Source organism: Halichoerus grypus, chromosome 9 (genome assembly GCF_964656455.1).
Source record: "Halichoerus grypus chromosome 9, mHalGry1.hap1.1, whole genome shotgun sequence".
Classification (NCBI taxonomy): domain Eukaryota; kingdom Metazoa; phylum Chordata; class Mammalia; order Carnivora; family Phocidae; genus Halichoerus; species Halichoerus grypus.
The window spans coordinates 113,193,320-113,209,475 of NC_135720.1; the positions used below are offsets into that span (position 1 = coordinate 113,193,320).

The 16,156-nt window shown below is 51.4% G+C and overlaps 1 protein-coding gene and 1 long non-coding RNA gene across 4 annotated transcripts in view; one reads left to right on the forward strand and one right to left on the reverse strand.

Moving 5' to 3' along the window:
• The window catches only part of LOC144379090 (uncharacterized), a 37,125-nt gene that overhangs the window by 4,862 nt on the left and 16,107 nt on the right, over positions 1 to 16,156 (forward strand). Inside the window, exons 2-3 of one of the 2 annotated variants that reach the window (XR_013441285.1) lie at positions 4,257 to 4,426; positions 12,274 to 12,367. This is a non-coding gene — a long non-coding RNA (uncharacterized LOC144379090). The remainder of the gene's footprint in view (positions 1 to 4,256; positions 4,427 to 12,273; positions 12,368 to 16,156) is intronic. The other variant, XR_013441284.1, reaches the window with a different exon arrangement.
• The window catches only part of SCUBE3 (signal peptide, CUB domain and EGF like domain containing 3), a 33,307-nt gene continuing 21,570 nt past the window's right edge, over positions 4,420 to 16,156 (reverse strand). For both annotated transcript variants that reach the window (XM_036096202.2, XM_078055448.1), the window contains 16 exons: positions 14,810 to 14,926; positions 13,004 to 13,126; positions 12,412 to 12,528; positions 11,792 to 11,917; positions 11,400 to 11,516; positions 11,154 to 11,258; positions 10,747 to 10,863; positions 10,270 to 10,428; positions 9,814 to 10,029; positions 9,273 to 9,434; positions 8,902 to 9,069; positions 8,224 to 8,385; positions 7,598 to 7,795; positions 6,963 to 7,115; positions 6,759 to 6,838; positions 4,420 to 5,096 (listed from right to left, as the gene is read on the reverse strand). In XM_036096202.2, the coding sequence (XP_035952095.1) occupies positions 4,947 to 5,096; positions 6,759 to 6,838; positions 6,963 to 7,115; positions 7,598 to 7,795; positions 8,224 to 8,385; positions 8,902 to 9,069; positions 9,273 to 9,434; positions 9,814 to 10,029; positions 10,270 to 10,428; positions 10,747 to 10,863; positions 11,154 to 11,258; positions 11,400 to 11,516; positions 11,792 to 11,917; positions 12,412 to 12,528; positions 13,004 to 13,126; positions 14,810 to 14,926 (2,270 nt within the window). In that variant the 3' untranslated portion in view covers positions 4,420 to 4,946. The remainder of the gene's footprint in view (positions 5,097 to 6,758; positions 6,839 to 6,962; positions 7,116 to 7,597; positions 7,796 to 8,223; positions 8,386 to 8,901; positions 9,070 to 9,272; positions 9,435 to 9,813; positions 10,030 to 10,269; positions 10,429 to 10,746; positions 10,864 to 11,153; positions 11,259 to 11,399; positions 11,517 to 11,791; positions 11,918 to 12,411; positions 12,529 to 13,003; positions 13,127 to 14,809; positions 14,927 to 16,156) is intronic.

Sequence of the window (16,156 nt, forward strand, 5' to 3'; positions counted from 1 at the left end):
AGTGTATGTGGAAAGCTCAGTTGTAATCAGAATCTTACCTGAGGAGTATGGGTCTTGAGTATGGCTGTTGTTATCAAGCTATGATAGCCTGATGCACGATTCAGGGCACATAACAGGAGCTCAATTGAGAAATGAATGCACCTATCCTTTAGAGATGGTAACAAGGAAGTTTAGGATTCTAGTAGGCCAACCCAACATATTTTTTGATCACGTAGATTTTGCCTTGTTTCTCTTAAATTGCTATATCATTTGGATATTAGATCCAATAAAATTTTATGTCAGGGAATTACATAATTGTAACAAGTTTTATCTATCATCTCTGAGCCTAGAAATTGGGACTGTTCATTTGTAAGAGACTGGAGATTGTGTTCCTGTGCCCTATGGTAGTAATGGTCACAGTGGCTAAATGATATTTCAGAATTCTGTTGGGTGGCCAAGAGTGTACTGCCTAAAAAGAACAACTTTGCGTGACTCTCAGTGCTGGTATTTTGCTAGAGTGGGACATCTTAATTAGGGAATCTGTGGCCTGGCTAGATTTGGGGAACTGTACTATAGTGAGGAGAAACAATACCCTAAACTTCCCCTACTCCCTAGATCCCCCGTAGGGGATAATTCTTGATACTGCCTTTAAAAATAGAGAGACAAGCCTTTTCAGGTTCCAAAATCATTAGGAATAAGATGGATACATGAAACAATTTTATAAGTCCTATCTGAAAGCCAAAAGACACTTTGTTTCCAGCTCTAGAATAAACTATTGAGACAGAGGAATAGATGCCAGGCCAAGGAGTTTCATTTAGTATTTTAATAATAATAATAAAAAAAGACAATACAAAATCCAAACATTTCTTTTTACAAGTTCAGATACATTTTTTTCCCCAAGTGCAAAATACTCTATGAACTGCATCATTTACTGTTTATTGTTGATCGTGTAGGAGATGCTTACTATATTGGCAGCAGTAGAAGGCAGATATAAATACAACATTTTGAGATTCTTTTTCTGCATTAAAAAAAGCCTCCCACATGGTAATGATTATTCTCTGAAACTTCAGTTTAACTCACATAGAAGAATAAAGTTTTCGGTTTGTCCAAACTGCTACAATGTGTTGTCTAGATAAGCTGATAACAGAACTGGGGGTTCTATTCTCTCTAATCATATATTTTCTTAAAGGGTTCCTAGTCCAAATAATGGCCCAAGGACAGGGTGTGCTATCTTTGAGACAAGTCCTATTTAAAGATATCCTTGTGTTGTTTGCTTCCACTTTTGTGCTTTAGAAAGAAGCCAAGCAGGTTAACATTATTTTCTGCTTATGGTCAGTTATACTTTGTCTCCCTCCCCCTAATTTGAGCCTGTAATATTGAGGTTAAGCAGCAAATAACAAAGTTTGAATGCTCTATAATGTTTTCTGACATTTTGAGATATGACCTGTCAGTCCACTACAGAGTCCCCTCAAACATGCCTATGGATAACACTTCTCAGATACAAAAATTTCATTAAGGCCAGAGACCAGGGCCGTATTACTGAACTTGCAGCAACAAATATGAGCCTCCATTACCTCAAACTAACCCAATCCTCACGAAGTCAGAGCAGTCACAGCTCAGTGTCTTCTTCTGGGGATTTATAGGCCTGGGGTAGGGCAGCTCAAGTCCGGGCTCTGGTCGGTTTTCTCCTGACTGAGAGTTCCCTCGGGTTTAGGGAATGGACCTGGCCTAATAATACAGAAAGAGGGAGGCAGAGAAGTAAAAAGGGATTGCCATGTTGCTGAGGATTTAAGTGCCTTTCTGATGTGCATCACTTGGCGCTCAGAGTCCTTGCAGAAATGGCTTCCCATTTCCAGACTCAGATCAGGGCAGGTTTTGTACTAAGAGAAATGAAGCCTCACAGTACTGTGGCCCTGTAAACACCCCCATCCTGCAGAGAGGCCTTGGGACTGGTTCATGAAGGGTTCCCATTTACACCATCTACTTCCTTCCTTACACTGGTAAAAACCTTTTTTTCTGTCTGACCTGTAAAAGGCCTAGAGAGTCCCTGAGTGTTGACTCCTCATTCAGTCTACTTAACCCCTGGTTTGATGCCCCAAGACTGGCTTCCTCCATATGTTCAGCAGTAGCTTTGCCTGGATTGTTAACCCCTACTTGGACGACCTAAACTAATCGTGGTGGACATTAGCAGGTCTTTACCTGCTCACCAAGATCTGTTTTGACATTAGTTAAGAAGCCTAGTGGTCTATACTTTCCATACTGTGGAAATCATTTGCAGTTTCCAGAAACCATGGAATAAATTACTGGAGGAAATATGTTTATGTGTATGTATGGGGTGACAGGAAAGGAAGAGAGCAAGGAGAAGCCAGACCCTGAAGGCCTAAGTTGGGAAGTACTCTGCTTAGCTTTCTAAGAGAGATGCAATGGTAGGGAGAGAATCAGAAAGTTATCCTAGCTTCTGGTGGAGAATGAGGATGGTCAGAGTGGATTAAAGCAGTTTTCATGGCATTTCCTGGGAAGTGTGGATACTTCTATTAAATGACAGTTTTCTTGTATGGAAGCAGCCATGTTGTATCTTTATAGCAGAGCCCTCTCTGACTAAGAGAGACACAGGAAGCCAGACACTCTACTGCCAAGGGCCTGGGTGTTGGCTAATGGAAGTCGGGGGAACTAGCTTTGACCTTGGCTACCTACTGCCTAAGGCTATCTTTGGCTGGTGAACGCTACTGATTAGGGAGTGAGGGGATGGTGCAAGCTTCTTTATGTAGTGTTGACTCTCCTGGGGGAGCAATAACCTGGGACAGTCACTTAGAAATGAACCCTAGAAGTTAATTGGTAGCCTTTGATTGAATAGAACTACAGCTTTGGGGGAAATAAAAGGAGCAAATGGAAAATAAATTTATAGGCAGCAGTGGAATGAGGGTAGAATGTGTGCAGGATGTGGGCTTGGGCATGCGCTTGATTCTTCCTTTTGAAAAGCAGTAGTGGAGGAAGCTAGGCTTGAAGTCAACTCCTAGAGGGAATGGCAAACCGGTAGGGGTAGGCAGAGTGGCCAAGGTCAGGCAAACTTCATGCCTGGATAACTGTCCTGTTCTTGGTTCCCGTAGCCTTGTCTCTGGCCTCAGGGCCCTGAGTCAGCCCATCCCCAGGGGGTTTGTCCTGATGCTCTTCCATGTGTACACCAGGGGAAAACAGGATGAAGGCAGGGAAAAGATGGAGGCTTTCCCTACTTGGGAGTGGAGAATCACTGACCGATTCCATCGGCCTCTACAGTCGTGAGGTCCATGCTGAATCCATAGAGAGGCATAGGGATGGCAGGATTGGATTAGCAAACACAGGTCCCTCTCCTTCCTGCTCCGTCAAGTCCCCAGAATTACTCTCCTACACATCAGGTGCCTCTGAGCTACAGTTTTGGGTTCCCCCAGCTGAGGGTTCCAGAGGTCTGGATGGCCACTGGTGGGGGAACAGAGACAGATCAGATGCTCCAGCACTCAAGGTTCATGAGATTCAAAACCTTTTTTCTTCCACTTCAAACATACACTCTTCTCTCTTGGGCAGCTATAAATAGGTTTGTTCTAATAGAGGAAAAAAGAAACAAAAACAAAAAACAAAACCAGAAAACAAAAACCCCTCCCTCTAGACAACATAGGAAGACTCAAAATGATTGCACTTATTAGATGTGGACAGGGTGGGCAGAAGGCTTGCCAAGTGTGCACACATTCCTCTTGCTGCCCACAACCTGGGGCCAGCAAGGTTGTGGGCAGCAAGTGGCTCTGGGCTGGCTGCAGAGCAGGGTCCTCTTTGGTGGAGCCCACAAGCCATCTGGGGCTACAAGGGAAAGACAAGTCTGGGGCAAGGCCCAGGCTGGCTTCTGGTCAGCAGCCATGTTTCTTTAAGGACAACACTTAGCAAGGGGAGTAGGGCTCCCCCAGGGAGCACTCAGGTAGGGGTGAGGAGATGGCTGGGCCAGGAAGACAAGGAAGGGGATTAGTGTTTGAGGCTGGCTTCCAATTGTTCTGTAGTCTAGTCCTTTAGATGATACATTTTCTCTCTTTCCTTCCTTCCTTTCTTTCTTTTTTCCTTTCTTTCTTTCTTTCTTTCTTTCTTTCTTCTTTCTTTCTTTTTCTTTCCTTTCTTTCGTTCTTTCTTTTTTTTCTTCTTTTTTTTTGGTGATGCTTTAAAACCTGGTTTCTGTCCTGCAGAGCTATAGTCTTTCTGTTGGGGGGGTGACAGCGGCACATTCAACATGGTAATGCCTGCTGCTTTTCCTCATTCAGCTGCTGTCCACTAGCCCAGTGCTATGGGCCTTTTGTAAGCCCTCATGGATTGGACCCCAAGCAGACGTGGGGGAAGAAGGAGAGAAGCTGTACAGACAAGAAAGCCAGTTGTGTGGACAGTCCAGGGCTCGAACCACGTGCCCCAGAGTACCAGTGCTGGCATTAAGCCTGTAAGTCAAAGGCTTCTTTGGCAGAACCCTGGGTTGTTAGAATCACCCTGGGGGGCACAGCCAGGGGGCATTTTGGCTCCTGACTAGCAAGGCACAACCCTAAAATGGCAGAAGCCCTTCTTCCCCCGCCCCATTCCCCACTTCCTTCATGGGCCTCTAGCACCCTTCCAAGCTGATGAGGCCAGGGATGTGGGCTAGTAAAATGGGCATTGTGGCTGGGAAGGGGAAGGGGACACTGTTCTTTTACCCCTCAGGGGAAACAGAGCCAGCGCTTAATGGCTTTTCCAGGGAGCGTGTAGGAAAAGAGACCACAGTAAGAGAGAGGGAGAAAGAGAGAGGCAGGGAGAGACAGGAAAGGAAGCTAGAGAGACAGAAAGGAAGAGTGCTTTGTCTATAGTGATTTTTTTTTTCCTCCAAAAAGAAAGAGAGGAGAGAGTTCCTCATCTGGGGATGGGGGCTGCCGGCTCTGAGGGCTAAGGAGTCTGGGGGCTTTAAAACCTGGGTCTTGGGCTTAGGGGCACTATTTGTAGGGCCTCAGGAAGCTGGAAACTTTGGAGCGGAGTAGCTTAATGAAGGATTTTGGCAGCATCTCCTTGTGCTTCTCTGTGTACTTGAAGTAGTTCTGGGGGTGGGCCAGCACCTCAAAGAAGGCCTTGATGAGCTTCTTGTCCTGCAAAGGGTGGCAGGCGGCAATGTCAGCCTCAGCGTTGGGGGTGGGAAAGAGGGACACCAGCCTCGACTCAGAAGCAGCCCCTCCTCACGTTGAGTAGGCATGCCCAGAGGTGAACTCTGGATTTCCATCCCACCACCTGTTCCTCCTTTAGAATCCTACAACTCCGTCACTGGCAGCGCCATCCTTCCCTTGCTCATGTCCCAGTCCTTGGAGTCATCCTTGACTCCTCTCTCTTGCCCACAACCACAACAAATCCTGTTGATTCCACCTTCAAAATAATATCTGGGGTCTGACCGTTTCCCACAGCCTCCACAGCTACCACACTGTCCAGGCCACCATCATCTCTCACTTGGACAACTTGCAATAGCCTCCTACCCTGCTTCCTTGCTCCCTGCTCCCACCTACCCTTGTCCCTCTACAGACTGTTCTCCCCCACAGCAGCCAGAATGACTTTTTTGGTTTTTAATTAGATCATGTCCTTTTGCTATTGAAAACACTTCTCTGGTTTCTTTTTTCATTCAGTAAAGCCCAGTCCCTTGCATGGCCCATGGGCTGAAAGTGATCTATACCCTGCTCTCTGTCCTCTAGTCCCCCTTGACTTTCTTACTCTGCTGAGCTCTCCTGGCTTCAGGGTTCTCAAACATGCCACACCACTCCCATGCTTCTCAGCTTAAAATGCTCCTTTCCTGATCTTCTAATGGGTAGCCCTTTACCTCATTTAGGTCTCCTCTCAGGCCTTTCCTGACCACTCTGTCTGAGACAGCAACATGGCGTGTGGAGAGCCTACTAGGCGCCAGGCACTGTGCACTGAGGCTCAGGTCTTCTGGCTTCTAGGCTAGTATTCTTCCTATGGCATCAGCAGATTTTTAAAATAAGAGACGGGGCTTCTGGCCCCTCATCCCCACTACTTTATGCATTGGAGTTCCACAGCACATCTGAAATAAGGGTTCAGATGCTTTAAAACATGTTCAAAAAGCACTGCTGAAATGATTTTCTTTGTAGTCTGCAAGTTCTAGGAGATTTTTGTCATTGTGTCTCTTATTTTGAGGATAATGCAAAAATGATTTTAATAACCATAAAGATAAAATTTGTTCTTGCATTGATAATTTATGAAGGATAATACTGTTGCTAGGACTGTAGCTTCCCAAGTAAGATTTTCTCAAACGGATCCACAGACCCTGGGGGGTCTAGTTCATTCTTTAACGTTGGTGACATTTCTTTTCCTTTAAAACAGGTTGTGCTGAATTAACTCTGAGAAACACTGTGCTAGATCTGCTCCTTTTCTGTGGGAACTGAGGAGGGAGGCAGAGAAGGGAGGGACTTATGCAGAAGCATCTTTCTGTACCTCATTTCCCCCCTATTTCTTGGTACAAGCCGTAGGGGACATTTCATCTCCTCATCTTCTCTTCCTCTTCCCCCACAGTATAAGGTAGTGTGAGGGACCCTGCAGTCAGATGGGCTTGGACGCACTGGGCAAGTTCTGTAACTCTGTGCCTTAGTTTTCTTATGTGTAAAGTGGGAATGATGAAAGTACCTATTTCATAGAGCTCTTGTGTATATCAAATGAGAATATTCCTGTAAGCCCTCAGCCTACTGCCTGCACATTGTTACATGCTCATTAAATGCTGGCTATTCTTATTGCTGTGCTCCTTCACTTGCCTTTAAAATCTCCTGGTGGTTTTCAGACGCATAGAGCCGGCCATCTCGAACAATGTCTTCTACTAGCTGCTCATAGTCCTCTGCAAAATCAACCAAGGGGAGCAGTTTATGAGTGGAAACTCTTCCTGCTCCCCCTGTTCCCTCCTAAGACTCATGAGCCTCACCTTTCTCACCCACCTCCCTGGCATTCCTGCCCTTGCTCACCATCATAGGTAACATAGGGGATCTGGAAGCCACGAGCGCTGTTGGCCTCGCTTGTCTTAAAGTTGATCCAAAGCTTCCTGGAGCGGGCCGTGAAAGCAATGGGCCGCTCGTAGGTCTGGCAGGTCTCATAGGTAGTAATGGAGGATGGGGAGGCTGGGAAGGCAAGCAGCAGGTCAGGAGAGCAGCAGGGCAGGCTACCCAAGCCCTCGTGGAGGAGGGCCGTGGGGGGAAGGAGTCATGCTGACAGAGGCTCTCCCCCGTGCATGTACCTCCCCCACCCCCAGCATACACATATCCTCTCCCACTGCCCTCTGCTTATTCCACAACTCCTCTTTGATGTCCGGGCACTCACAGAGTGTAAGAAATTTGACATTTCAATGAATGGAACAGCAAAAATGCTAGAACAGGAAAGTGACATGTGTAACACTATTGGAGTTCTAATCCCAATGCTGGCTTTCTTAACTCTGCTCTCCACCAAACATAGAGCATTCATTGCTGTTTTCCTTTGTTAGCCTCTCTCGTCCCAAGGCCTCCCTTCTCACTGCCCCAGTTCTTCCTGTACCCATCTTCTCTCTCTCTCTCTCTCCCTCCCAACCAGATTTGCCCTTCCCTGGCCCAGCTCTGCAGCCACCCACAGTTCTTTCTCATGACGAGGACGTCCCCACACTCATCCTCAGATGGCAGGAAGATCTCGGGTACCACGATAAGGATCTTGCGCTTGGGTGGGGGGTTGATGTTCCAGATGCACTCCACGCCAGCTGGGTAGTTGCCTGGGTAGTTGGGGGACTCGATATAGCCAGTGAACTCACCCAGCTCCCCACCACACTGGCGATCTGTATGCAAACCCAGGCGCAAGAAAGAGAGCAAGAAAGAGAAGGGAAGTCAACGGGGAAATGGGTTAGGGATATTGAAGCGTTTTGAAGTGGAAATCAGACACATGTAGATAGCCGCCTTCCTGGTTCATCATCTCTTCTCCAAGATCTGGGTCCACCTTCCTTCCCGCCCTTTTAGTACCTTCTCATCTCACTTCACCTCTCTGTCTCCCCATTACCTGTGTCCAGGGAGAGAGTGCCATGGGGCCCAGCCCAGCAACGGTCTTGGGATTGAGTGGGTTGGGAGAGGTGGAGGGTGGGACTTTCGTGCCCACCCACTCCCTAGCCTTGCTCCCTGTGGGTTTACTTATCCCTCCCCCAACCTCTTCTCATGGCCATTGTTCCCAGGCCTCTCTACGCCCTTTTCCACCGCCTGGCCTGCCACATACTCTTGCACTGGGCCACGCTGGTGGAGCCATCAAAGTCAGTGCTTGTGTTTCCTGGACAGCGGGTGCAGAAGTTCTGACGGAAGTCGGGCTGATAGGAGCCCATGGCACAGCGGATACAGCGATGGATGCTGGTGTTGTAGTAGTGACCAGGGGAGCACTGGACTGCAGGCAAGGGGGAAAGGTAGGAGTTAAGATGGCAGGCAAGTGGGAGTTCTGGGGCATGGGATGAGCAGGACATATTCATCATGGAGAAGCAGGGGACTGAAGATACCCAAGTTCCTTCCAAAGTCCCAACCTTTCCTAGTCATGCCAGAATTTAAGCCTAGGGAAAAACAAACTTGACAGACTGGTCAGCCACTGTGCCAGTCCTTTTCTTTCAGGCACTGAGCATCGTGCCAAACCTATAGAAACTTATTTGTAGTATTGAGGGGAATATGCTACCCGTTCTCCAAAGCAGAGGAGTAAATGAGACTGTTATTTATTCCCTAATTCCTGGACTTGGGACTGGTGAGGGTCAGGATGTGTCCTCTGAGCAGGACGGTATGGTTGGTCAGGCAGCTGGGCCCCTCCCAGTCTGGGGAAGATGGTGGGGCAACATACTTAGGTTGACTCTGGGGACTTGGAGAGTTTTTGGAAGTAGTTAAAGTTGGGGAGTCTCCAAGTGAGTAGCCCATTCACCTTTGGTGTCACAGTCTTGGAAGGAGATGGCCCCCTCATGCTTGGTGGTGAGGCCCCCACCACATGGGAAGCACAAGGTCCGTCCTGCTTCAGGTTGGTAGGTGCCCCGTGGACATGGCTGGCAGGGCTTGAACCCGTCTACAGAGTATTGGCCAGGTGAGCACTGACCTGCAATGAATCAAGGGCCCAACTCTGATGGGGATGGTCCTGGTCATCCCCACGGATTACCCAGTCTCAGGGACAGAGGCACACAAACAGGATGTTGACGAGGAGAGTGGTCTGGAGCCTGGGCCTGCCCTTGGGAAATCCCATGCCCGTGGGCGTCCCAGTGCCCACCCTACCCCACTCTGTATTGTTTGTTCCCCTGGCACCTGCACATGTGGTGACGTTGGTGGCTCCGAGAGGCCCATGGGCATCACTCCCAGGGCAAAGGTCGCAGGAGAGCTGCCCTTCTCTCTCCTGGAAGGTGCCCGCTGGGCATGGCACACACTGCTCCGTCTGGCCGTGGTAATACGTTCCCTGCGGGCAGCTGACTGAGGGAGAGTCGGCCGCGCTAGCCACCCCCCCCACCCCCCCGCCTATTTCCCACCACCCAGGCCTGGGATTCCCCTTCCTGCCCCCCCTTCCACCCCCTACAGATTCAAGGAGAATCTCTGTCTGGGAAGAGACAGAATCCTGCTTGGGAAGACCAGGGGCCAAAGCCACGTACAGGAGGGTTGGTGGTCCCTCTAGACATGATATCCCTCTAGATTTCAGCCTGGGACCAGGGAGAGGAGGATGATAGGCAGGAGGGTCTTGGCTGCCTCACAATTTGAGGTACAACTGAGGCCATAAAGTGTCCTGCTCTGAGTCAGGCCCAAGTTGGGCCATCCCCACTCCCCTGTTCCCCTTTTCCCCAGCAAGCTCCCTTACCACACTTAGCCCCAGCACGGTGCTGCCCAGGCCTACAGGTCTCCACCAGCTCTGCTCGCTCCCCAGCTCCTGGGCCCGGCTTGTGGGCCAGTTCGTAATCAAGGCCTGCCAGGCGCAGCAGGAAGCGGTCCTGGTTGATGGACTTTCTAAGCATCTTCAGGGACCCTTTCAGCCGCCGTTCCATTCGCTGTCGGAGGCAGGGGAGTCCACAGGCAGCTGGTGGTAGATGATGGTATGAGTCAGGGAAGGAAGAGAAAGTGGCTATGAGCAGGAGGGCAGGGAGCAAAGCTAGGAGCTAGGAGGGGCATAGTAAGAGACTGGCTCCTGGCTTTGGTGTTAGGTGGGGTCTGCCCTTAGTACAGGCGTTGCCCCTTCCTTTTGCTGCTGAGACCTGCGGTTTCCCCACCTCTGACCCCTTGCTTTCCACCCTCCTCCCAGCAGTGCCCCCAGTCCCACCTGTGGTTTCTTCGGCTCTGACCTCTGCCTCCAGTTCCAGGGTGAGCCGAGTGACTTCCTTGCCTGGAGGGGTCCGGGCCCGCCGGCCCTTGCCCTTCCGAGAGGAGTCACACTTGAGGTGGATGAAGGTGACCTGGCAGTCAGAGCAGGGGGCACCACCTGGGGGAGAGGACTTGTCAACCCCAGGGGCAGAGAAAGTTCTCGCTCCCAGCTCTCACTGTTCCACCCCAAGCCAGCCAGACCTCACCAGATCTCCGCAACTATCTCAGTTCGCTTTTAATGTAGGATACCAATTATTTGGTGGGGGGATATCCCAGGACTTCCTTGGGCCCTGTGCCTGCAAGAGCCTCTTCCCCTGCTCTGTCCAGAGTTCAGGACGCCAGCGGGTTTTTGGAGATCTCGCTAAGCAGAGGAGCGGAGACGTGGGAAGGGTGTGGTGGCCAGACAACCCAGTGGGGTGGGGGCCCCAGTCCAGACCTTGCCCCAGGATCCTGCTGGCCTCCTCCATTTTGCCTTTGTTTCGCAGGTGCAGGCGGCACTTGGCATCCTTGATCTTGAAGGAGGCCCGCTGTTTAACCGATAGCACTGCAGCCTCTAGGGGGATGGTAGAAGCTCAGCACAGCCTGGGGGCCCCGTGGGGGTGGGAACTGCTGTGGAGGGTATCGAGAAGCTGGGCAATAAGCCAGGGGCTTGGCTGGAGAAGGATTATGAAAGCCAGGGGAGTCAGATGTTAGGGGCAGAGGGAGCAAGGCAGAAGGGCTGAAGAATGACAAAGCAAGGAAGGGGATCCAGGATAAAATAAGGCCAGGAGGAGTAATGAAGAGAAATGGGGGTTACTAAGCAAGAGAGTAAGGTGGGAACAAGGCCTCTGGGCTGGTGCTCACCATGGCAGTGGTTGGAGTTTGTGCTGTTCCCGGTGTGGCCAGCTCGGGCTGGAGTGGCCCTGGGGCTGGGGGTGCCACAGCTCACCGTGAAGCCATTCTCAGACTCTGAGAGAAGGGGGCTGTCACAGCTCTGACCACCCCCCCTCCCAACACCCACTGGGTGGAGTAATGCAGCGGAAGCAGAAGAGCTTCCTGCACAGCTGGCCTTTCCTCCCTGCCAGCCCTACAGCAACCGCCTCTGTGTACCTGGCGAAAACCGGGCCTGGGAGGGGCAGGTCAGGGCACAGGTGTCCTTCTTGCCAGACCGGTTGCAGCTGAGCATGGCTTTTGAGGCACCAGGACTGCTTTGACATTTTACCGGCTCTAGGAAGGGGAGAGGGACCCGAGGAAGAGAGGGCCTTCCTCCCCCACCCTCCTCCGCCGTTCGCTCATTTGGAGGAAGAGAACTGTGATTGTAAACCGAGACCGATGAGGGGATTCTTTACCAGAAACTTCATGTCTCTAACTCAAATGACTGCATTCTGCTCCCCTACTACTTCACAGCTTCCTCAGCGTGGAAGGACCCCACTTCCAGGACCCCAATTTCCACCCCCCCAAAAGTGCAGTGCCGGCTCTGGCCAGCAGAGGGTGCTGCCCACCTGTGCAATCTTTGCCGTTCCAGTGCAGCCGGCCCTGGCCCGCGGGGCAGGTACACTGGTAGCTGCCCGGAGTGTTGATGCAGCCGAAGCGGCAACCTCCGCGGTTGATGCTGCACTCATCCACATCTGGGGGAAGGCGTAGGGAGATACCAACAACGGTGGGGCGGAGTAGGAGCCACGGAGCGGGCAGTGAGTGAGGACCTTTGGTTAGAGTCCCAGGCACTCCGAGACGACTACTGGCTCAAGAAAACTCAAGCCTAGGACCTCCCTCCCTTATCTCTGCCCCCAGCCAAAGAACGACTGACTGAAAAGGGGCCTGGCTGACAAGGTTTTTAAAGCCTTCCACTCCTTCCTACCACTGGGACTGTAATTTGGAAGTTGCGGATGGGAGTCAAGAGGCAGCGATGGGATGGGAGATAGAAATTATGGAAGCAGAATGCTGTTCCCCGATCTCATCTCCTAGTTGTCTTAATATCTCCCAGGTCATCATGATGGATGCAGACATGGCACATGCACCTGGGGACTGCCCACAGCCACAAGCCAACTCAGGAACTTGTTCAGCGGAAGGGTGTGGAGGTGAGAGGGGCCGGGTGGTGGAGGGTGTGAATTTGCTGGCTTACCCCCACAGTGGGTGACACCATACAGCAGGTAGCCATGATGGCAGAGGCACTGGAAACTTCCTGGTGTGTTGACACATATGTGGTCACAGGTTCGATCAAAAGAACACTCGTCTATATCTGGAAGAACAGGGATGCAAGCCACTGAATCTGTCTTGGGGCACTTGACCCTGGGACCCCTTGCTTAGGTGAAGGACCCACATGAGGGGCCTTGACCCTCCCTCATGGCCCAGCCCTAGGATCAATGATTTAGCAGTGCCTACCCATCCCCTGTGCCCCCTCCACTTGTAGTCTTTGGAGTCAGGAACTGTGCGATCTGGTGCCCATGGATCAGGACCACCATATGTGGTTAGGCAGGTCAGATCCTGCCAAGGATTTGAATTAGGGAGAAATCCATCCCTCCTCCTTGCCAAGAGCAAGGTAGAGCTGGTCTATCAAGAGGAAGGGGTACGTTTGCTAATTTCAGCATGACACTGCCTATGGAGACTCCACAGTGTCCACTGACTTTCTCAGATTCTGGCCCTCTGGCCTCCCTGAAGCTCTCCTACCCCTAGAACCTCTCCCAAGGCTTTCCCCTTGGCCCACATCTGCTCACCCTGGCAGTTCCTTTCATTGATGAGAAGCTTATAGCCCTTCTTGCAGCTGCATTCAAAGCTGCCCACTGTGTTGCGGCAAATGTGGTCACAGCCCCCATTGTTCAAGCGGCACTCGTCTATGTCTGGGGAAGCAGAACAAAGTAGAGAGAACCAAAGGTGATACCAAAGCCTGGGGACAACAAATAAGGAGATGACCTCCCTCCCTCCCTCACAGAGACAGAGAAAATCAAGCAGAGCCCTGGGTCTGCTGTTCTGACTCCTCTCTCACTCTCTAGTCTGTTTCTTCCCTGTTCATGGGATCTGTGGTCATTAGGAACACCTTTCCTGGGACTGAGCCCTGTTAGAAAGGGACAGATGGGAAGCAGAGTCAGGCCTTCAGGGAATTGCCTAGAGTAGGAAGTAGGTAGGCATTCGAACCAGGGGGCTAAAAAAAAGATCCCAGTTTCTGTCCTTCATTCTGTGGTGATGGCCGTTCCCCAAAAGGCCAGTGGGTAAGGTTTATCCCATGCTGTCCCCCGCCCCTGCCCGGCCTAAGAGCCCTAGGCAATGGTGTGGGGGGTGGCACAGAGAGGTGAAGATTCAAAGGGGCAGCCCTTCAGAGAGGGGGAGCTAGGAGAGAGCCAGGCACCAGGACCTCCAGGAGAGCCAGTGAGGCTGGGTAGCTGCTGGGGGAGGGGTGGGGGCCAGGCAGGGGGCTGGACTGGGAGAGGTCTGGAGAGGCTCAGGCCTGAGGCGGCTTTCAGCACTAGGAAGGGAAGGGGGGCCCGTGAGCAGCTTCCTTCCTGAGGTCAAGTTCCCCAAGCTGGTGGCAGACAGGACCCAGGCTACTTACCCCTACTTGGGGGAGGGGGCAGAGAGGGCAGTCTTCCACTTCACTCTTAGCATACCTGTCAACAGTCCTTCCCAGCAGGAAACCTCTCAACTCTGGCTGTCTGACCTGCTGCCCCAGCCCTCCCTGTCTCCCCATCCTCTCTGCCAGCTGTTGGGCCAAAAGACACAAAGGAGGAGCTCAGTCCTCTTTCCAGGCCTCCTTGTGACCAGGGGACACAGACCTGATGAATCATTATTTCAGTATGGCTACCCTCCCTTTTTCCTCCCCCCACTCCACCTTTCTCCCAGACCTGGCTTATTAAAAGGAAGGGAAATAGGATGGACAATATGGGAAATTATACCATAATAATAGTTAACACAAGACACTTACCATCTGTCAGGTACTGTTCTAAGTACTTTTTATATAATTTATATATAACTGATCTAATCCTTACAAGCACCATTATTGTAGTGGAACTGAGGCACAGATGCTAAGTAACTTGCGCAGGATTGCAGAGCTGGGATCTGAACGCAGGTAGCCAGGCTCCAGCATCAGTGCTCCCAACTGCCACCCTCTTCTCCCTCTGACCAGTGTAGCCTTTCCACTTGGAAAGGTCTGGGGAATGTGGGTTAAGAAGGTTATGGAACACATCTGTGACCTTGTACACACACAGTCAGGGCTCAAATATCCTTCTAGAGCCAGGGACAAATGAGAATGGCATGTTCATTAAACAAGAGGGTTAGGGACCTGTAGGGGGATAGGAATGAGAGTAAGGAAAACAATGTAGGGTTGGGGCACTAAGGAGCTGGCTGGACTTTCGTGCCCCTTGAACTGAGGTGGGAAAGGCAGACAAGAGACAAGCCTTAGCCATGCCCTCGGTTCTTTCTAATCAGGACAGCCTCCGGGGGTTGAGGAGCTTCCATAATAGGTACTGTATCTCTGGTCCCAACCTCAGCCCCTTACCCCGATGCTCCTGTCCTCTGAGAGCCCTTACCTTTGCAGGTCTTCCTGTCTGGCTGCAGCATGAAGCCCACGGGGCAGCTGCAGTGGACGCCCGTGGCTGCATCATGGCACTTACTGTCACAGCCCCCGTTGTTGACAGCACAGGTCTCTGTTTAGGAGGGAGGCACGGGGATGGTAATTGGGTTACTTGCTTGGAGGAATCCCAAATTTGAGGGGAGTAGAGAGCGCAGAGGCGCGAGGGAAGGCCTCAGCTGCCTCCCTGTGCTTTCGAAGGAGCATTCAGTGGAGGCTCCCAGCCCCCATCCCCTCACAAGTGCAGCCAAGCAGTCCACTTCCCTGCCCCCTACTTGATTGAAACAAGGTGGACAGCAGTGAGGCAGGTACAAGCCAGAGCTGTCAGGCAGGAATGCGCTGAGGGGGTGGAGGAGGTGGAGCGGGGAGGGCGCAGGGAGGGATGGGAGCTAAGGAAGGGTGGTTCTCAGCCTCCAGGGAACAAGAAGGGACAGATAGGAGTCTCCTCCTTTTTCCGCCGACTATCTCTCTGGTGTCAGGGTGGGATAGTCTTGGGAAGAGTGAGCCTAGTGATCCCTAAGACAGCTGAGGGATGGCCACCAATTCATCTTCCCCTTCCTCCTTGCTCAGCTGTCTTAAAAAAAGATCCCAGTTCCAGGCCTGACTGCTCATCCTCAGAGGAGAGGCACATACTTGGTCATTTCCCAGCCCCTCCCGGGTACCTCCAACTCCTCCCAAGCCCTCCTTTTAGTTCCAAATGGAGATAAGCTGGCTGTTCTGTTGTTGTTTTCCTTTCCTAATGGGGAGAGACTGGCTAGGTAGGAGACGGGGGGGGGGGGGGGGGGGGGGGGGGGGGGGGGCTGCTGCAAAAGGAGAAGAAGAATCCAGAGGATGAGGCAGGGTATATGAAGGTAGATGAGAGCCAGAGAACCTCAAGGCTAAGTCTCTTCTCTTGCCCCGTCTTGACTGGTAAGTTCTCTCTTTGCTGAGGGGGTCACAATAGGGGGAGTATGGATGGGTCACTCTCCCTATTTTCTGAATTCAGAACAGGACGTAAACAAGTTTAAACTGTAGCTCAGGAGAGTCAGGTAAGCCCAGGGGAAAACCATCCGTTCAAATAGTGCAAGGCCCTGACCCAGGGACTCTGGAGGAAGCATGGGCCATCTTATGGGGAGGCTAGAGTTCTCCCATTGGAGAGACAAAATCCCAAGCCCTCTCCCAGGGAAGAAAGGAGAGTGGTTCTGTGAATCAAGGAAACTGAATGAGAAAAGCAGCCGAGAGTACTATCATCTTCTTGAATCTTTGACTGCTAAAACCCAGGCCCAACCCTTGTCACCAAGGGGACCACCAAGGCAAGGGTTCTAGA